The 16,672-nt window shown below is 38.5% G+C and overlaps 1 protein-coding gene across 1 annotated transcript; it reads left to right on the top strand.

Moving 5' to 3' along the window:
• Positions 1-574: 574 nt before the first annotated feature.
• LOC139727008 (carbohydrate sulfotransferase 15-like) lies at positions 575-10,073 on the top strand. Its single transcript, XM_071637990.1, has 7 exons — positions 575-686; positions 2,280-2,795; positions 3,359-3,578; positions 4,497-4,574; positions 6,329-6,639; positions 6,875-7,019; positions 7,501-10,073. The coding sequence occupies exons 1-7, from the start codon at positions 660-662 to the stop codon at positions 7,686-7,688; spliced, it is 1,485 nt and encodes a 494-aa protein (XP_071494091.1). The 5' UTR covers positions 575-659; the 3' UTR covers positions 7,689-10,073.
• Positions 10,074-16,672: the final 6,599 nt, after the last annotated feature.

Below are 16,672 nucleotides of genomic sequence, written 5' to 3'. Positions count from 1 at the left end.
GGGGTAACTGCGCTAGACGGGTAAATGTGAACACCTCCCCCTCATTAGATTGTGTTCAGCAATGCTGCCCCTTTTTCTTCCTGCATATGACTTGCAAAAAGTGTGATTTGAATGTTGATGAATATTTATTCATCTGGTATAGAAGTGTTTCACATCTGTGCTATTTCATTGACCTCTGTTTGGCTCGACATCGTATGTCACTATTTGGACGAACGTGATGAATAGCGTGACCTTCTCCACCGCCTTGTCGAGTCATATTTCATGAAACAATCCAAGACAACTTTTCAGATATGCAGTTACTGCAGCTCCCAGGATATATTCGTCGCAGCTGGGCCAATAATCAATTATTATCTAGGTTCTCAACAGTCATTATTATCATTAATTATTGTCACCTGTGGCTATTGCAGAGCCCTCCGAGAAGTGAGGCCGTCGCGTCATTGTGCCTCCCACACATTCTGCCCTTAATTATTGTTTGGATTAAATTCGAAGGTTTAATATTGGCAATTGTGATTGAATATGACATCGATCGTTTATATCATGTCCATTCTGCATGTTATGATTGCGTTACAGATCACTTCGCGAGTCGCCAGTTCGCAGACTGTATCATTTAGCATCAAACAGCTCCCACCCTGAATTGGACGGTATCAGAAGTCGGCATCATGACCCGTCAAGCGTTCTGCTTTAAGGTGAACCACATAGGGTTTTCATCAGATTGTATTCATGTATATATTTCTTAATACAGTATACATTTTTGTATCACTGTTATCTGATTTTGTGTTTTCGTGCATTTTTATGAACCAGTTTGTTTTCAGGTGCAGTTATACAGTGGACTCTCGTTTTGAACGACGTCCTCGGTCATACCGGCAGTTTTCTTGCGTTATATCGAAATTTCGTTATAACCGAGCAAATAAACAATAAAAATCACAGAGCAGATACTGTTGCGTCTGAACTTTTACTTCTTTGTAACCGGGATTTCGGTATAACCGTGTTCGTTATAGCGGGAGTGCACTGTACAACGTTGTCAGAGAGATCACACGGGGAATTTTTGGCGCAGCAACACTGGTAGTATCAGAAATTCTTGAACTGAATTTTTAGTGGCAAGCCTATAGTATAAAGTCTCGTCACGGACGTTTCTGAACGTGCAATGTGGAAGAAAAGAGAATGAGAAGATCAGGGAGCAGGGGATGTCATTGGGGGGGGGGGGGGGGGAGGGTGTCACACCTGCCTGGAAAGATCATAAAATGACGGAGTTTGTAGTGAATCTAATCATGTGTGCAAAGTATGAAATTTCTTTTTTCTTTTTCTGTTCTTTTTTTTTGTTCTCTTCTGTTTCTTTGTCGATCTTTTTTAGTTTGATATTTACACTCGTCTTTAGGAGTAGGGTGAAGAGATATCAGGCAATTGTAGCGATGGGAACAAACTTTACAAGGTGATGTCAGTAGCTCTAACTCTTCTAAAATGAATCCACACTCTTCTCAAACGACTCATCCTTTCTGATCTCCGTGTGAAAGGAATGGTGACGTTTCCGTTGAAAAGAAGTATTTTGGCTTTGTATAGATACCCGTAAACGGAAGTCGCCTCGAAAAATATAAACAGAGTTCCCTTTCAGGAGATTTATTGGTTTGTTGGGAAAGCTTTTGCTGAATTTTGGTCCAACACGGCATCCCAGTTTTGCATTGAGGGATGAGAAAACATTCCCCGAACCAGTTTTCCTTCCAGGTAATTTTGTGTGTGTGTGTGTTCTTCGCCTAAATAGTGAATGCATTTTGGTCATGATTTCCTACAGATTAAATTAGGATTGGTCGCGATTTGAAACCTGCAAATAATTTTGTTGTATAGTTGCTATAGCCATGGTTCCTTTTGGGGATGACCTCATTGACTGAGGAAAGTGCCGAGGTGTGTGTGTATGTGTGTGTGTGTGTGTTTCGTGAGGATATTGTTAGTAGGGTTGATTTATAATCGAGTTATCTATGTTGAAGAGAGATTATTTGCAGCATAAATTGACAAATGGATTTGTTTGTGTTTTGAATTGCATTTGTACCGTTTTTTGTTCATGTCACACCCAGAATGGGTTGATTTATGAATGATTTGAATGAAATCAATGTATATAAAAAAACTATTTAAAAAAACTAGATTCGTTAGTACTGCTGTTGATGAGCTCTGTCTTCTCGTGCGCCAAATCGGCTGACAGTCACGATGCAAGACTATTTGAACTGTAAACATGGGATATTATGATGTTTATCTCTCTCTGTGATTTTAATGTCTGTCTCTTGGATCAGGTGGCCCTTGCGGTTGTCGTGACGACGGCCTGTGTCTCGTTCAGCTACCTCATCGTATCGTCATCGATGACCGACGCGATCTCCAGGCCCGCCCACATGCTGGGATCTCCTCGAGCGGCAGAATTTTTCTGGGACCAATCAGAAACGAGAACCGACCATGTCGCTGGAACTGCTGGCCAATCAGATTCGAGATCGGAGTACTTCTTGAGAGTAGGCGACGCGAGTCCGAGCAAAGGTATTGACCAATCACAGTCTAAGTCGGAGCAGGTTTTGAATCTGACACATAAAACTACGCACACGTCTAATGTCAGTGTCATTCGCATTCCTGCTGATGCAAATGAGAAGGATACATCAGGGTTAAAAGAAGAAAAAGCGAGGGTGGCACCGACAAAAGAGAATACCCCGAAGCTTCGATTTGAGCGGATGATGCGGGAAATCGGCGCAGAAACTATCGGTGATCCGATTAGTTACGATAGAAACAACATTCCACAGGAGCTGAGGCAACTTGCACCCCAGGTAAAATTTTTGACAGTTTGAGATCACCAATATTATAGTGCTTAACGAATATGTATCATACCTAATCCATCCAGACCCAATGATTTTAATTGCTCTCTAATGCTAACTTGAAGGGAAATGCTTTTGGATCCCATCTGCACGATTTAGAAGAGCAAAAGACAGCAAAAGCAAGCAAGAGCATCACAGCGCCTTCTCATTTTCTTTAAACTACAGATTTATAAGATGAAAAAAAAAGCCTATATGTGAAGAGAGTGAAATAGTCATAAATTCATTCAAGCATATTCAAATGCGTCAAGTATTCATATTCAAACCAGGAGTAACTTTCAATATTCTTTTGCTATATGTTTTTGTTCTTTGGTGGATATGCCGATCCACTGATGAAACGGACATGATTCAATGATCATGTAGGAATTTTTTGTTATTCAAGTAAGAAAAAGAATAACGGCTTCCTTTTTATATATCGCAGGATAAATTCAGTTTACGGACTGCGTTGATCCTTTGAGTTTTTTTCTTCACCTCTTTTTCAGTGATACAATGTCAGTTTCTCGCCAATCTTCACGCAGGTTTTCAGCCGTTTCCCCCACTCGTCCGAATTTCTTCCGGAGTACAAGAGTCCCTGTTGGAAGGGAAAACAAAGTGGCGCCCTAAGGTGTCTGCCGTATTTCTTTCTTGGGGGATTCCCCAAGTGCGGAACGACGGATCTGTGGGGTAAGCTCATTCGGCATCCGGGCATGGTGAAGACCGTGAAGGAACCTCATTGGTGGACCACCACCGATAACCTGAGTAAGCAATGATTCTAATCTCCATCTGTTCGTCCATGCGTTTTCTCCACCCCACACCTTTCTTTCTTTTTTTTTTCTTTCCCAGAAACCGTCAACCTTTGAAACAATTAGTTTACCACACTCAACTGTTAACCTTAAAGGCTTAGAACTGATGCATATTTTAAATCTTCCCGTTATAACTAAATCTTCGAATTAGACAAGTCTGCTCCTGCTTGCGCTTTAACTTTCGATCTTATATTAGTCCCTGTTGGGACCTTTAGGCAGAGATCAGCACAAGGTGCAAGCTATAAAAAGGCAGTGTTTTATCGTGATTTTGAAACATCACTGCATACAAACAAAACAAATTAAAACAAAGTAATGATACGTTTTATGTTGCCTGCTGCTTCTTTCGATAGATCTATGTCCTGTCGTACCTGTATTTCATTCGGTCGTTAATACTTTCTCTTTATTGTCAATGAAGAGCATGTATATCAGTTTAATGTAAAAGAAAAAGGAGAAAGGGTAGCTTGTGTTGCCCTCTAGTTCTATCGTACCTCCATATCTATTATACTCGGTTTCTTCATCACAGATGAATCTGAACCATGCAGCACACATTTTGATATAACGAAATCCGATATTACAGGATGTTAGATTATCCAACCCGACAGAACATGCCTTGATATTCATTGCATTGGCTTTTAATGTTTCATTATATTGACTTTTAATGTAGCAAAATGCTGACACTATATAACAAAATACTGATATAATAATTTTTTTTCTTTTAAAATATTGAGTTATTTTTCTTTAACGAGTTTCGTACCTATTTGATCAATAATCAACTACTTCTGTACCCTATCGCCCACTGACTAATTCGCTCTCGTTCTGTGAACCTCGCATTTCTGTTTACCTCCTTGTTTATTGTTTCAATTATTTTGTCTAGACGTGGATAAATACTTCAGTCATCAGTATGCCCTTGTGAAAAGCATACAGACAACGGGGAAAAAATATCTAACTACATGTAAGTATTACTCTGACACGAAAGCATAATGATGAGCAATGTTAACCCTATTAAACTGCACTCGTGTGTTGATTTCAGTCCTATAAAATAATCATGGCACAATGCTTTTATGCAATTTCTATGCGATTTTACGATGGTTGTCCAGATAGGGTTAATGTGTGTGATTTTTCAATCATCTGCTGACTTGTGATTTTCAAGAAGCATAGCAAACTATTTACAGAAGAGAAATATGTATTGTCACGGAATATGTGACATTATAGCTTCAAAGTTTCTTGATTTTGTCACATCCAACAGGACGTTTTAGAATTCTCTCGTTTTTAGCACGTTAAGAGTTTCATAGTGATTTTATTTTGTAATACAGCGTACTACGTGTACATCCTTCATTCAGACCAACTTTAAGTTAAAGAATGTTTAGGTCTGTAAACTCCATCAAGACAATAGTGTATGAGAAGAGTGAATGAAAATAGAGTCAGTCTGTAGCCGCCTAGCCAATTTGAAGAGGAGAAAAAGAGAAGGAAAATGCAACCGAAGTCGAGGAATTGAAAGCGATTGGAAAGCCACTTGGGACCGGGCCGCTCGACGTCGATCGAATCAAATCTGTCGCCTCATTACAAATTCCTCAAGTCATTTGTCTTGATGTCGAATGAATGACTGCACATCTTCTCGCCGAATAGAAGTAGGACATTACTGCAGTCCAAGTACATTAACCTCAAGGAGAACATTAACTGGTTTGAATGGCATTCTGGAAGTCAACTCCTCGGATTTGGCCCCACAGGTTGGGTAAAGTGGGACAGGTGCCAGAACAAATGAAAAAGGGTTGAATTTCAGCTAGTCATTGAACATGATATCGTCCAGCAGGGACCTCGAAATAACCATCTTGGTCATTGTGAATCATTATGTCGCATATATATATATTTTTTTCGTGATTTTGAATTGTTTTTCTTTCAAATCATTTAAAGAAAGATACATAAATCATACTTACTTAAATTTGTATAATAAATATGCTCATTCTATACATTATTGTTAAAATCGTATGGGAATTCTGAAATTGATTTGCATAACACTTGAAAAAAAAACACGTAGATCGTTCATACTTAATGTATATGTATATTTTTTCATAAGTCAAAATATTTATGTAAACAAAGTAATCCTCGATTACTGTCTTCCCATAGGTAAGTATTATTACAAGGAAATATATCACAGTACACTGTTACAACACAAGTGAGAAGGACACAAGAATAGCAAACATGTTCCAACAAAAATGATACATTAAATGAGACTCTTTCAAAACGAAAATGAAATAATACAATTCTAATAATTAAAATTACTTATAGGTCCTACAACATATATAACATCAAAATTAAATTTAAGAACTGAAATAATTACATTGTAATGAATGAAAATTCCACTATAAAGAACCCCCCCCCCCCCTCCTCCTCCCATGTAGTCGTGAGCAGTGGGCAAGGTAAATCTCAATATCGGGCTAGAGATGTTCAGGGGCGGATCCAGGAATTTCGTGAAGGGGGGGGGGGGCGCGAAAAAAAAAATCTGGTGGCACTTCCGGGTTTCATTTTATTGTTATTTCTTTGGTTTTTACCCCCCCCCCCCCCCCCCCAAAAAAAAAAAAAAAAAAAAAAAAAAGTAAATAAAGGGGGGCACCCGCCCGGTGCGCACCCTTTGGATCCGCCACTGATGTTATAAAACTGATGTAAAGAGTGCTAATGCTAATTTCCGTCACTCTCTCATTTTGTCAGGCGATGCATCTGCCCTTACGTTTCAAGACAACAAGCGGCTGATACAGCGCATGCCACTTCATCTTCAGAAGAGCCTCAAGTACGTCAACGCGGATATTCTACGCGCCGTTCTTCCCGATACGCGCTTCGTCGGGATCTTGCGCAACCCTACCGACCGCGCATACTCCTCCTACTTGTACTTTGACGCTGTATGGAAGCGCGTCAAATCGCCGATAGATTTTCACAAGCGCATTGTGCAGGCAATTGCCGAATACTACCGCTGTACCGACGCACATGGTCCACGGTATTGTGCGTACGTGAAAATCGTAACGGTAAGGCTGAGATTTGTTTTTTGCTAACACAATCAAAGTTATGCTCAGTCAGCAATACTAATAATACACACAGTACTTTGTAATGGAATATTAATGAATGTCAAATCTTCAAGTGATTACCTTGCTGCCACTATACTTTAAATGAAAGAATATCACAAGTTGACATACAAAGCGAATAGAATTACTGCTTTGCCAAATAAACTTGCTCGCCTTTCGTTTCCCTTTATCATTTCAGCACGTAAACGTGGGATGCTATTCCATTTATGTGCGAGATTATTTGAGGAGATTCCCGCGGGAACAGCTGTACTTCTTGAGGACCGAGGATTGGTCCAAGGACCACTCTCGCTACATGAAAGAGATCTACACATTCCTTGATCTAGGTAAGACAAAGTCAGTGTGATGTTAGGTACAGGCCAAGCCTGTTTAAGCAAAGAATTCCACAAAAATTCATTTTTCATGAAAATTATGCATCCCACCAACTTGTTACCGACATATGTTAAGGTTAATATCGTTATTCCTGCTTTCTGAAAGAGGTGTAAATAGTCAAGTGCTCTTTCATTAAGCTAGAAAAGTGAAAATATGCTGAATTTTCTTTCAATTTCTTCATATTGTTGTCCACACAATGACCTCATGAACTCTAGTAGTCTCCTTGTCCAGTGGTCCCAACACCAAAACTTTAAAAATTCATAACTTTTGCATCGATTGTCCGATTTTCCTCAAACTTTCACTGATGTGTTCTACTAATGTTTCTGCTTTCACTCAATCCACATTGCTTATTGGGTTTTGGTTTCCTTTAAATATCCCATCATAATATTCAAATATTCTCCTTATACCGTCTTCTTGTCCATTTTCCTTCCTAAGACCCGATGTCGGAAGAGTTTCGGGGGAATGCCTCAGTGGGGGTGAACCTCAACCAGAGAAAAGTCGTGGATAAGCGAGTCGGGCCCATGCTACCCCAAACCAGAAAACTCCTGGACGAATTTTTCCGGCCATGCAACGAAGACCTGGCCAAACTGTTGAACGACGACAAATATTTATGGCTCGATTGACGTCGGAGACGATTCAGATAGGATCGATGACGGTTCCGTTGACGGTGAGATGTGTGTGATGAAGAGTCTTGTGTTATCCGAAGGAAGCATGGCCAAGGTCTTTGGATGTGGGAGCAAGGGGCCGCAATACTGATATGCTTCCCGAAGAAACTACAGGTGGAGTAAACGAGGGGAAGCACGTGATATCCAGGTTGGACCAATCACAAGCTGGATGAGAAGAGAGTACTGAAGTGAGGATCGAGCTTTAACTTCCATTCCCTTTCACGATGTGCAGTCGTTTTTCAGCTTAACAGATATGAGAATTTTGCAAGACATCATGGGGATCGACTATGATGTTTTCATCTTGGGAAACGACCAAAGGACTTAGCTTTGCAGAGACAACTTCACTCCTGTTCGTTGTCTGCTGTAGACTCTCTAGCACTTATGATGACTTTGTGTTCTTTTTACCCACTTGAAACTAGACTAAGTTGTTTTCTTAAAGGGATGCTATTCAAAGGTCAGATTTGACTGAGTCGGCCGCTTAAGGACCCCATGCACATATCCAGGAAGGAAGAAATCTGCGTGGTGTACCATAAATCCACCGATCCTGAGACTCTCAACTCGCAAACTCCTAGAGAGCATCTAAATGGCTCCTGCATGTGGTCAAGTGTCCATTAGGCCAGTGCTCCTATCTGGCGTGTTATGCCAAACGACCGGAAGTGCTGATATTCTACCTCTGAATCCTCACAAAGGTTACATAATATGTGTGACGATGTGTGGGAAGGTAATGTCTGTGCTGGAGCCAGTGGACCAGGATTACGCCAATTTGTTTTTACCCGTACATATGAGACATTAGCGACGTTTTCACTGAAAAGCGAGGGAAATTTTAAAGTGACACGCAGTGAACGTTTCAGTATCGTGCGAGTTCCCTGCAGGACCGGACGACGAGATTACTCATACACGATCGGTCAGAGTTACTGTGAAATCAGTGTTCACGTTTTCCACAATTTGCTCATCTCGTCAATTGCTCTTACACTTTGATTTCGTTATTTTTCGTCTGGGGAAAAACTCGCCAAGCGGAACAGATTCTCTGGCAGGCGTATTGTTTCGTAGTCATAGCGAGTGGACCAACTACATTCTCTGCACGAAGACGAAAATGAATATAACAGACTCGTGACACAGTATCAGAAAAGAAAATAATTACAGAATAACGTCTATAGTACCTTACATAGTACAAAATATACTCCACAATTACAGATACATTTGTTCTGCAATATATTGTGTGTGCTGCTTTTGATCATTCCCGTATAGTCAAGCAATTGTATTGTAACAACAAAGTCTTTCTTTCCTATCTTACTCTAATAATGAGAGGTGTATACAGTAATATATTTCAAGGTCACGGAGTTGTTGTCTCCTGCAGTGCAGTGCAAATCTAGCTTGGTGTAACAGTCAGACCGCAGCACGTATACTAATGAGCCGATCCGGCAAGATTTATTCAGCACTCTCGTTGACGATCTTTGCGTTCGAAAGGTGTCTCGTCGTGCGAGATTTTGCGAGAGTTTGACAGGACTATGGTTTTCACAGTGTAGCGACTTGTACATACATTCATCATGGCTACAAGTCACGGTAAATTGTTCTGCAGACTCTGATCTTTATTTTGATACTAAATTTTTTGTTGCCGAAAGCCAAAGGACAAAATCCCCTTCCGCAGCTCATTACGTATGCAAGTCTAGAGCGGGCTTGCATACGAGTTGAATAAATACGAGCGAATTATCGGGTGCTGCGGTCTGACTGGTAAAAGTAAAGAACTTAGGCGGAACTGCAGCGCTGCTCATGACTACTTGGTACATTAAAGAAGAAATCCACCCCGAATATACATAAACTTCAAAAGAAAGAGAAAAAAAATCCCTACAGAATGATAAAAGAATGACAAAAATCGGATAAGAAATAAGGAAGATATGACATTTCAAATTTCACATTTTTTCGGAAAATATTTCTTGACCAGTTCTTCTGAATATTCAAATGAGCGAGTTGATGATGTCATTGTTGATGATGTCATTGTTGAAGATCTCACAATTTTTCATGCATGTTATACTGTATATGAAATTTTGAAAAATTGTTCTCTTTAGCTCATACACGAAAAAGCATGTTCCCATACCAATATATACATGTATCATTCAAAGTTAACATTGTTTTGTTCTTTTCTATTTTGGGTGGTTTTAAGACAAGTTTTATATTTCTACAGCTGAAATACGAGATTTCTGTCATTTTTGTATATGAAATGAATTAGAAATTGTGAAAGCATGACATCGTCAACTTGCTGATTTGAATATTCATACGGACTGGTCAAGATTCTGTCTTCGGAAAAAGTGTGAAATTTCACAATGTTGTATCTTTCTTATTTTTTATCCGATTTTTGTTTTTGTTTTTTGTTTGTTTGTTTGTTTGGTTTTTTTTTTGGTTTTTTTTTTTTTTGGGGGGGGGTCATTTTTGTATTGCTTTGTAGGGAAATTTAATCTTTCTTTTGAAGTTTATTTTTTGGGTGGATTTCCTCTTTAACCTTCACTGGACACCTTATTTTTCACATCCTTGTCGTCTACGCCTTTCTAACGAGTCACTTCATTATCGTGAAGGTGTACCTGTCCGTTGTCCTAAACCATCCCCAGGCATTGCAGGTCTGTGGTTTATTGTCCTGGTGAGTAACCTTAAAGGGATGGTATAGTATTGGTAGTGATGAGAATTGAGCTTTTAACTTTTTTGTGAGATATTTCAAAACCACTTATGAAATATTACAGAGCATATCATTCTGAAAGGAATTCAAAATTTATTTGATGAAAATCAGTTTTGAAATGGTTTAGATATCCAAAAACAAATTGATCCTAATAAAAAGTGGGTCCCACCTTTTTTTCAGATCCCTTTGTTTTGGATATCTCAGCCATTTCAAAACCAATTTTCATTAAAAAAACGTTGGAAATGGAAATATGTGCTTGGAATCAGGTGCACTTTCACATTTTATAAGAGGTTTCTCATTATTTCATCTAAAAAAGTTAAAAATCTGAAGTCAAGTCTCAAAATTGAAACTATGCCACCCCTTTAACACAAGTCAGGGGCGGATCCAGGAATTCCATAAAGGAGGGGGTGGGGGGGGGGGGACCGCCATTACAAGGGGAGGCGCGTGTGCCCCTTCCATTTTTTTTTCTATTCATTTCTTTCGTTTTGATAACAAATAAATGGAGCAGCGCGCGAACGCTGCGCCCCTCCGCGCGCCCCTCCTGGATCCGCCTCTGCCAGTGATTGCTTCTTGTCGAAGGTAGACCGAAGCATGCTGTTTCCTTTTGTGCCAAGCTCAGTCGCATAATCAGATGTACACGTATTTTGATTTTTTTTTTTTTCATGTATAGTGACGGTGACGCGAGGGCTGTTTTGGATGCCACTCTGATTATGTTTACAAGTATACAGAAAAGACATCTGTGTCTTGTTCCTGCAATATGAGGCCGCAAAGTTGTCTCGATAGTTTCCGAAGTTTTTACGCATCTACGTGTCTATTATGATGTGAATTTGTTTGTAATTCGATGAACCAAAGACGGGATGCTAAACAAGTTTAAATTTTTCACAATATCTGTAATGATAATAATTGAGTTCTTTTTATGTATCTGAGATACTATTTAAAACAAAGTGTGGTGCTATGTAAAATGTATGTAAAATGTGTTTACATTGTATAATCTTTGAATTCACAATATTGTGACGAAAGTTTGAAATGCGTATCAGAAAGGAGGATATCTCGGGTACTTGTGATATATTTTACCTGTTTATGTGCAATGAGTAAAACTCGTCTTGAGATTGCGACGCTCTGTATTCTATTCTGTGGGCACAATTCATACGTACATGAGAGCTGCATTCCAAGTAAACATGTGTAGACATAAACAAAGGCTGAATCCTTTTCTTGATACCTTTGTAATGAACATGAATCATAATTGATGACCTGCTCATACTAAAGGCGCCCCCCTTCCATCTTTTTTTTTTGGGGGGGGGAGGGGGCAGTGAAACGATTAAGTATAATTAAGTGAAATTCTACAATGAATATACGATTTATCTATCGGTTACGTATTCATCATGGCAGCTTGAACACATATTGAAATATAACCGCTGCGGTCAGGTTGTGACCTCGATCGGCCTGGTGACTCAATCCTGGGCCCCGTTTTACCAAAAGATATAATCGATTACATGTATAAAGTTCCTTACCACACAGGCTGCCATAATAGACTTACCATATAGAAATCAACTTTATAATCAATTGTAACTCTTCATAAAACAGGGCTCTGGTCTTGTGCTGTTTTTCGTAAAAAGATATACTTGTGAATGTCATAACTACACAAACCTCACTTTCGCTACTTTCTCATTGTCTGTATCAGAACTAGTCTTTTTTTTTCTAAGAAAGGGGAAGACGAAACTGTCTTGAAAAGTTGACAAAGTTTGCGAAAGTTCAATAACAGGGGCGGATCCAGGAATTCGGTAAAGGGGGGGCGTGACTAATATTTCTGGTGCCACTTCCGGGTTTCATTTCATTTTTTTTCCTTTTTATTTCTTTTGTTTTTAACGAAAATTAAAGGGGGGGGGGGCGTGCGCCGGTTGCGCCCCCCTCTGGATCCGCCACTGAATAATATAAGTATCCATAATCCCATTGTTTGTCTACAAAGCAAAATATTACATTAAGGACCTACCATAAAAATAACATCACAATGTCATACTATGTGATCAGAGTCTTTATGGTCCTGCATGGAGTTTTAATGTGCTCAGCATATGCCCTCGTCCACACTGTTGGTGTGAGCACATCACCAGGGCTTATCTATTCATAGCACATCTATAACAATTCGTCCTCTTAATTAAAATGGAAACTGCCCAGCATCTCCACCCCCCAACACACACACACACACACACACACACACACACACACACACACAAATGAATAAGACTATGTATGGAAGGGTTTTTTTTTATTTGTTTTGTTTTGGTTTGGTTTGTTTTTGTTTTGTTTTTCTACTCAGTTACTAAGTTTTTCATTCTGTAAACATTTTGCTGTAGTTCCAGCGCCGATATTACACAAATTAAGTTACATAGTCCCACACTTGCATGCCATCATAAAATGCAACAGGATTCATGACGAGATATCGGTTATGACGTGGGAAATGCCTCGATCCCGGCAGCGTTAAATCAAGTTTCCCCCATATACATACAAGATAATATACTTTATATGCAATCTATGATTTTGCAAACTTGCGATGTATATCAAAATGCATCGTATATTGGGAATTCATCTCTTATCTGAAAATATATTTTCAATGCACACACCCTGTGTAGGTACGTGGAATGAGTTGTGTTCTGTCCTCTACCATCTGCTGTTTAGTATTACCGCTGAAGAAAGGAATTCACTGAAATAACTTGAAAGAGTTGTTTGTTTTAATTCAATGTTCAGATCTGCTCACTAACAACTAAATGCATTGTTTTTGGAAATGAGCAATACATTTTTTGTTGTTTTATTTCAAGCATGTCTGTGTGTATGTGTGAAACATGTAATAGAAGACATTACATGGTATTGAGAAATCATTCACTGAGGATTTTGATTTACAAAAGCAATGACTGTATGGCATTGAGTGTGTATACAATTCATAAAGGTATGAGGCATGTTTTCACAACAATAAAAAGATAAACGAATACACAACTGAGATTATTTTTGTATGCATTTATTTTACGAAAGACTTTTTTCTCCCGAGTATAAAAATGATCAATTTACATCCTTCCCATGACATTCGATAAGTTGAGAAATAGAAGGGTGTTAATTCTGTGTATTGTCGATACAGCCCTTCTGGTTATCAACAAAATATGTACAGTCATGCTTTTGCGTCCTGTTAACAATGTTGCAGTTCGAAACAACAACAACGATTTGGCTGGTGGAATTACTATAGATGGATCAATAGGCAATGAATATATACCTTTTTCAACCCACACACTCCATATCTATAGTGAAGAAGATACATTTTCAATTTGAAGTAGAAAAGAACTTTGTGGACTTTTTACAGTGATATCACCCTCATAACTTCTCAGAAGGCACAAAAGTATTCACAACTTCTTCGGCTTAATACCTCACATCGATAACAAATAACAGTATGCTAATATAATATCACCCATGCATTGTCAATTGGGAAAAATCATCTGAAACATTACAAAATACACATATAGAGAAGTTGCTGGGAGACATACCAGCAATTTGTAGCGTACATACATTGTACTGCTTCTGAAGTCTAGGACCCCACATCTTCGTATGAGAGCATGTTTAATTAAAACACGCATATGCACAAATACTTGTATACGTGGTGATTTACTGAACAAATATAAAGTGCAATCTGTATGTCTTATTTTATTTTGCATCACACATATGTGTTACTGTCATAAAATGATCTGCAAGACCATTTGTCCAGAAAGTCAATGTTTGATTGATATCAACGTGCAAGTTTGAAATGTCCTATTCTCTACTTCTGCATATCGTAACTGTGACCATCCTGGTCAGCCAAGTATGGCATAATAATTGTGAAAAGGCATCAGAAATAGAGATTTGTTCCTTTTCTGTTCCTTAGGAATTCTTGAAAATATTTGTTCATGCTATATGATGGTAAATTACACATACTATGAAAGAAAGAATAGCATCTACTCTCGACGATACATGTATTTACATAGTAAAAATTATTTGAAAGCTGACATATCACCATAGCCTATATTGTTTTGTTCATTTAAGAATTGGTTGAATCCTTCAGCTTGCCTTTTAGCTGCTCACATTCCCCTTTGAGGACTAACAAAATAAGCACACCTCTGAATTCAACTAGAATGCAGCGAAATCAGCTCATCTGAAACAAACACATACATTTTAAGTTGGCTTCATTATTTCTTTGTTTTCCCCTAAATGTTTACCACCTCTTTCGGTGATGGAAGCACAAAACATATGTCATATTGAAACAATATTCGATAATATACATAGAAATTCTTACTTAAATATTGTGGTCATTCCAATCAACTGAATTTTTACAACATGGCCACAGATAGGATTGCATATTGAAATTTTCACCACTCTTCATGAAGTCAAAAATATTACAAATGTATATATTTACACATAAAGCCTAGTAGAAAATTGATTTTTTTTTTCCATTTTTTCAATATCCATTACCTCAAGGAACATATGATTGTAATGATATAGAATTATCAAAATGCAATGAAGAATGATAATGCATATTCATAAATGACATTTGGTAGAAAGTATTTATACATTTTCAATTTCTTCTTCAGCGCTTAGAAACATTGTAATAAGCGCTTTATAAATGATATTTATTATTTATTATTTATTATTTACATACAACTGTTCTCTGTCGGTGAAAAATTTGAAATTTCTTTATAAATCAATACAACCTGTTTGTAAATGAGAGAACTGGAAGTTTAACTAAATACCTGGTATACTCTTATTCCCCTCCCCCCCCCCCCCCCCCAACAATGACCTCTCTCTTGTCACTGAGTCCATACCTATTCAGTTCTAAGACACTGTGACTGGGGGGGCTTCAAAGAAGAAATGACTATTCAATGGGTTATGCAATGAGTCAGCTTCATTGCTATGTCATTGCATTGCCATGCCAATGCATAAATCAACTATTGCTAGGCATACTGGAGCCCCCCTTCCCCGATTATGGCTGGAATAGACGTTAACATGAAAGTTAAAGCAAAGGTAAGAGTTGATATTAAGTGAAGCAAGCTAAAGGTTACATCACACAAAAGTATTATGCTGCATGTACAGCCACCAGCTAGAGACATGGTTATACCTCAGGCTGCTTTGATGCAATAAGCCGGTTTGGAATTGGCTCATGTGCACATGGGTACAAATTGCCTTTCTTTTTTTTAAAGTTGGTTAGGCACTTCACTGTTTTCAAAGTGACATAATACAAGTAGATAAGCTTGCATGATGTAGCAATATATGGAATTCATCAACCATGTTTAAACAAAGTATGAACCTGTGTAGACCAGATAACCAGAATGATCCGTCAGTTAACATTTGCAAAAAACATCCATTTCATAATTTGGCGTTGAATGCTTTAACAATCTCTTAGGGTGGGATTTCACGGAGCACGCGAACGATTTGCGAATGACGCGAATGGCAAAATCCAGCATTCGCATTTTAGTCTGCAAAAGATCGCCAAACAAACGTGAGAGTTCGGAAGCGTCGTCAATTGTTCGCGAATGTCGTTTTTACTTCGGCGAGAATTTCAAAAAAGTTTGAAATTTTTTGCGAACCTTTTCCGCACACTTAGTCGGGATTTGCTCGTGAATTGTTCTCGAAAGTGTCTTTAAAGCTTCGTCATATGCGCAAGACCTTCGCAAGACACGCGCGATGTTCGCAAAATGTTCGTGAAACCCCAAACAGACTCCGAAACTTCGGAGAATGTCTCGCGTATGTTACGCGAAATCTGCGAAGTTTTTCCGATCATTTTACGACGTAATCGCAAACTGTTCGCGTACCTTTTGAGACATTCTCGCGAACGTTTAGCGCACGTTTGGGGGATGTATGCCCTGTACGTTTTCTACAAATAAAAATCGTAGCATACATCTAAACATCAAACAATTATTAACAACTATAGTAACAAAAGAAATTAAAGACTAGCAAAGAGAAAGAATATTTGATATACAAAAAAAAATTGCAGAATACACTTACAATCAATCTTAAGTATGTAAATTTCATTTGAACTATAGAGATTATGTATTGGAGGAACTGCAAAAAAAAAAAAAGATCAGCTTTACTAGTGGAGATACGTCCTAGGGGGAAAGATGTAGGCAAACACACGATAGAGAAATGAGAGAAAAAGAAAGGAGAAATACAGGAAAGAAAAAAAATTCAACTCAAGAAAGCTGTTTTGAGTTGATTTTTTTCCTTGCTTCCACCTCTCCTTGCTACATTTTCTCCCATGATTATT

The sequence above is a fragment of the Diadema antillarum genome, unplaced genomic scaffold, assembly GCF_040938485.1.
Source record: "Diadema antillarum isolate AM-2024a unplaced genomic scaffold, OU_Dant_1.0 seq00000108_RagTag, whole genome shotgun sequence".
NCBI lineage: Eukaryota > Metazoa > Echinodermata > Echinoidea > Diadematoida > Diadematidae > Diadema > Diadema antillarum.
Note: the sequence above shows the minus strand (reverse complement) of the source record. Positions and strands in the feature narration are given on the sequence as shown.

Bases quoted from the DNA above. Each gene is read 5' to 3' on its own strand.
- LOC139727008 (XM_071637990.1), top strand. From the start codon at position 660: ATGACCCGTCAAGCGTTCTGCTTTAAG. The intron at 2,796-3,358 runs GTAAAATTTTTG...ATCTTCACGCAG, and splicing joins TGAGGCAACTTGCACCCCAG to GTTTTCAGCCGTTTCCCCCA. The intron at 7,020-7,500 runs GTAAGACAAAGT...TTCCTTCCTAAG, and splicing joins CTACACATTCCTTGATCTAG to ACCCGATGTCGGAAGAGTTT.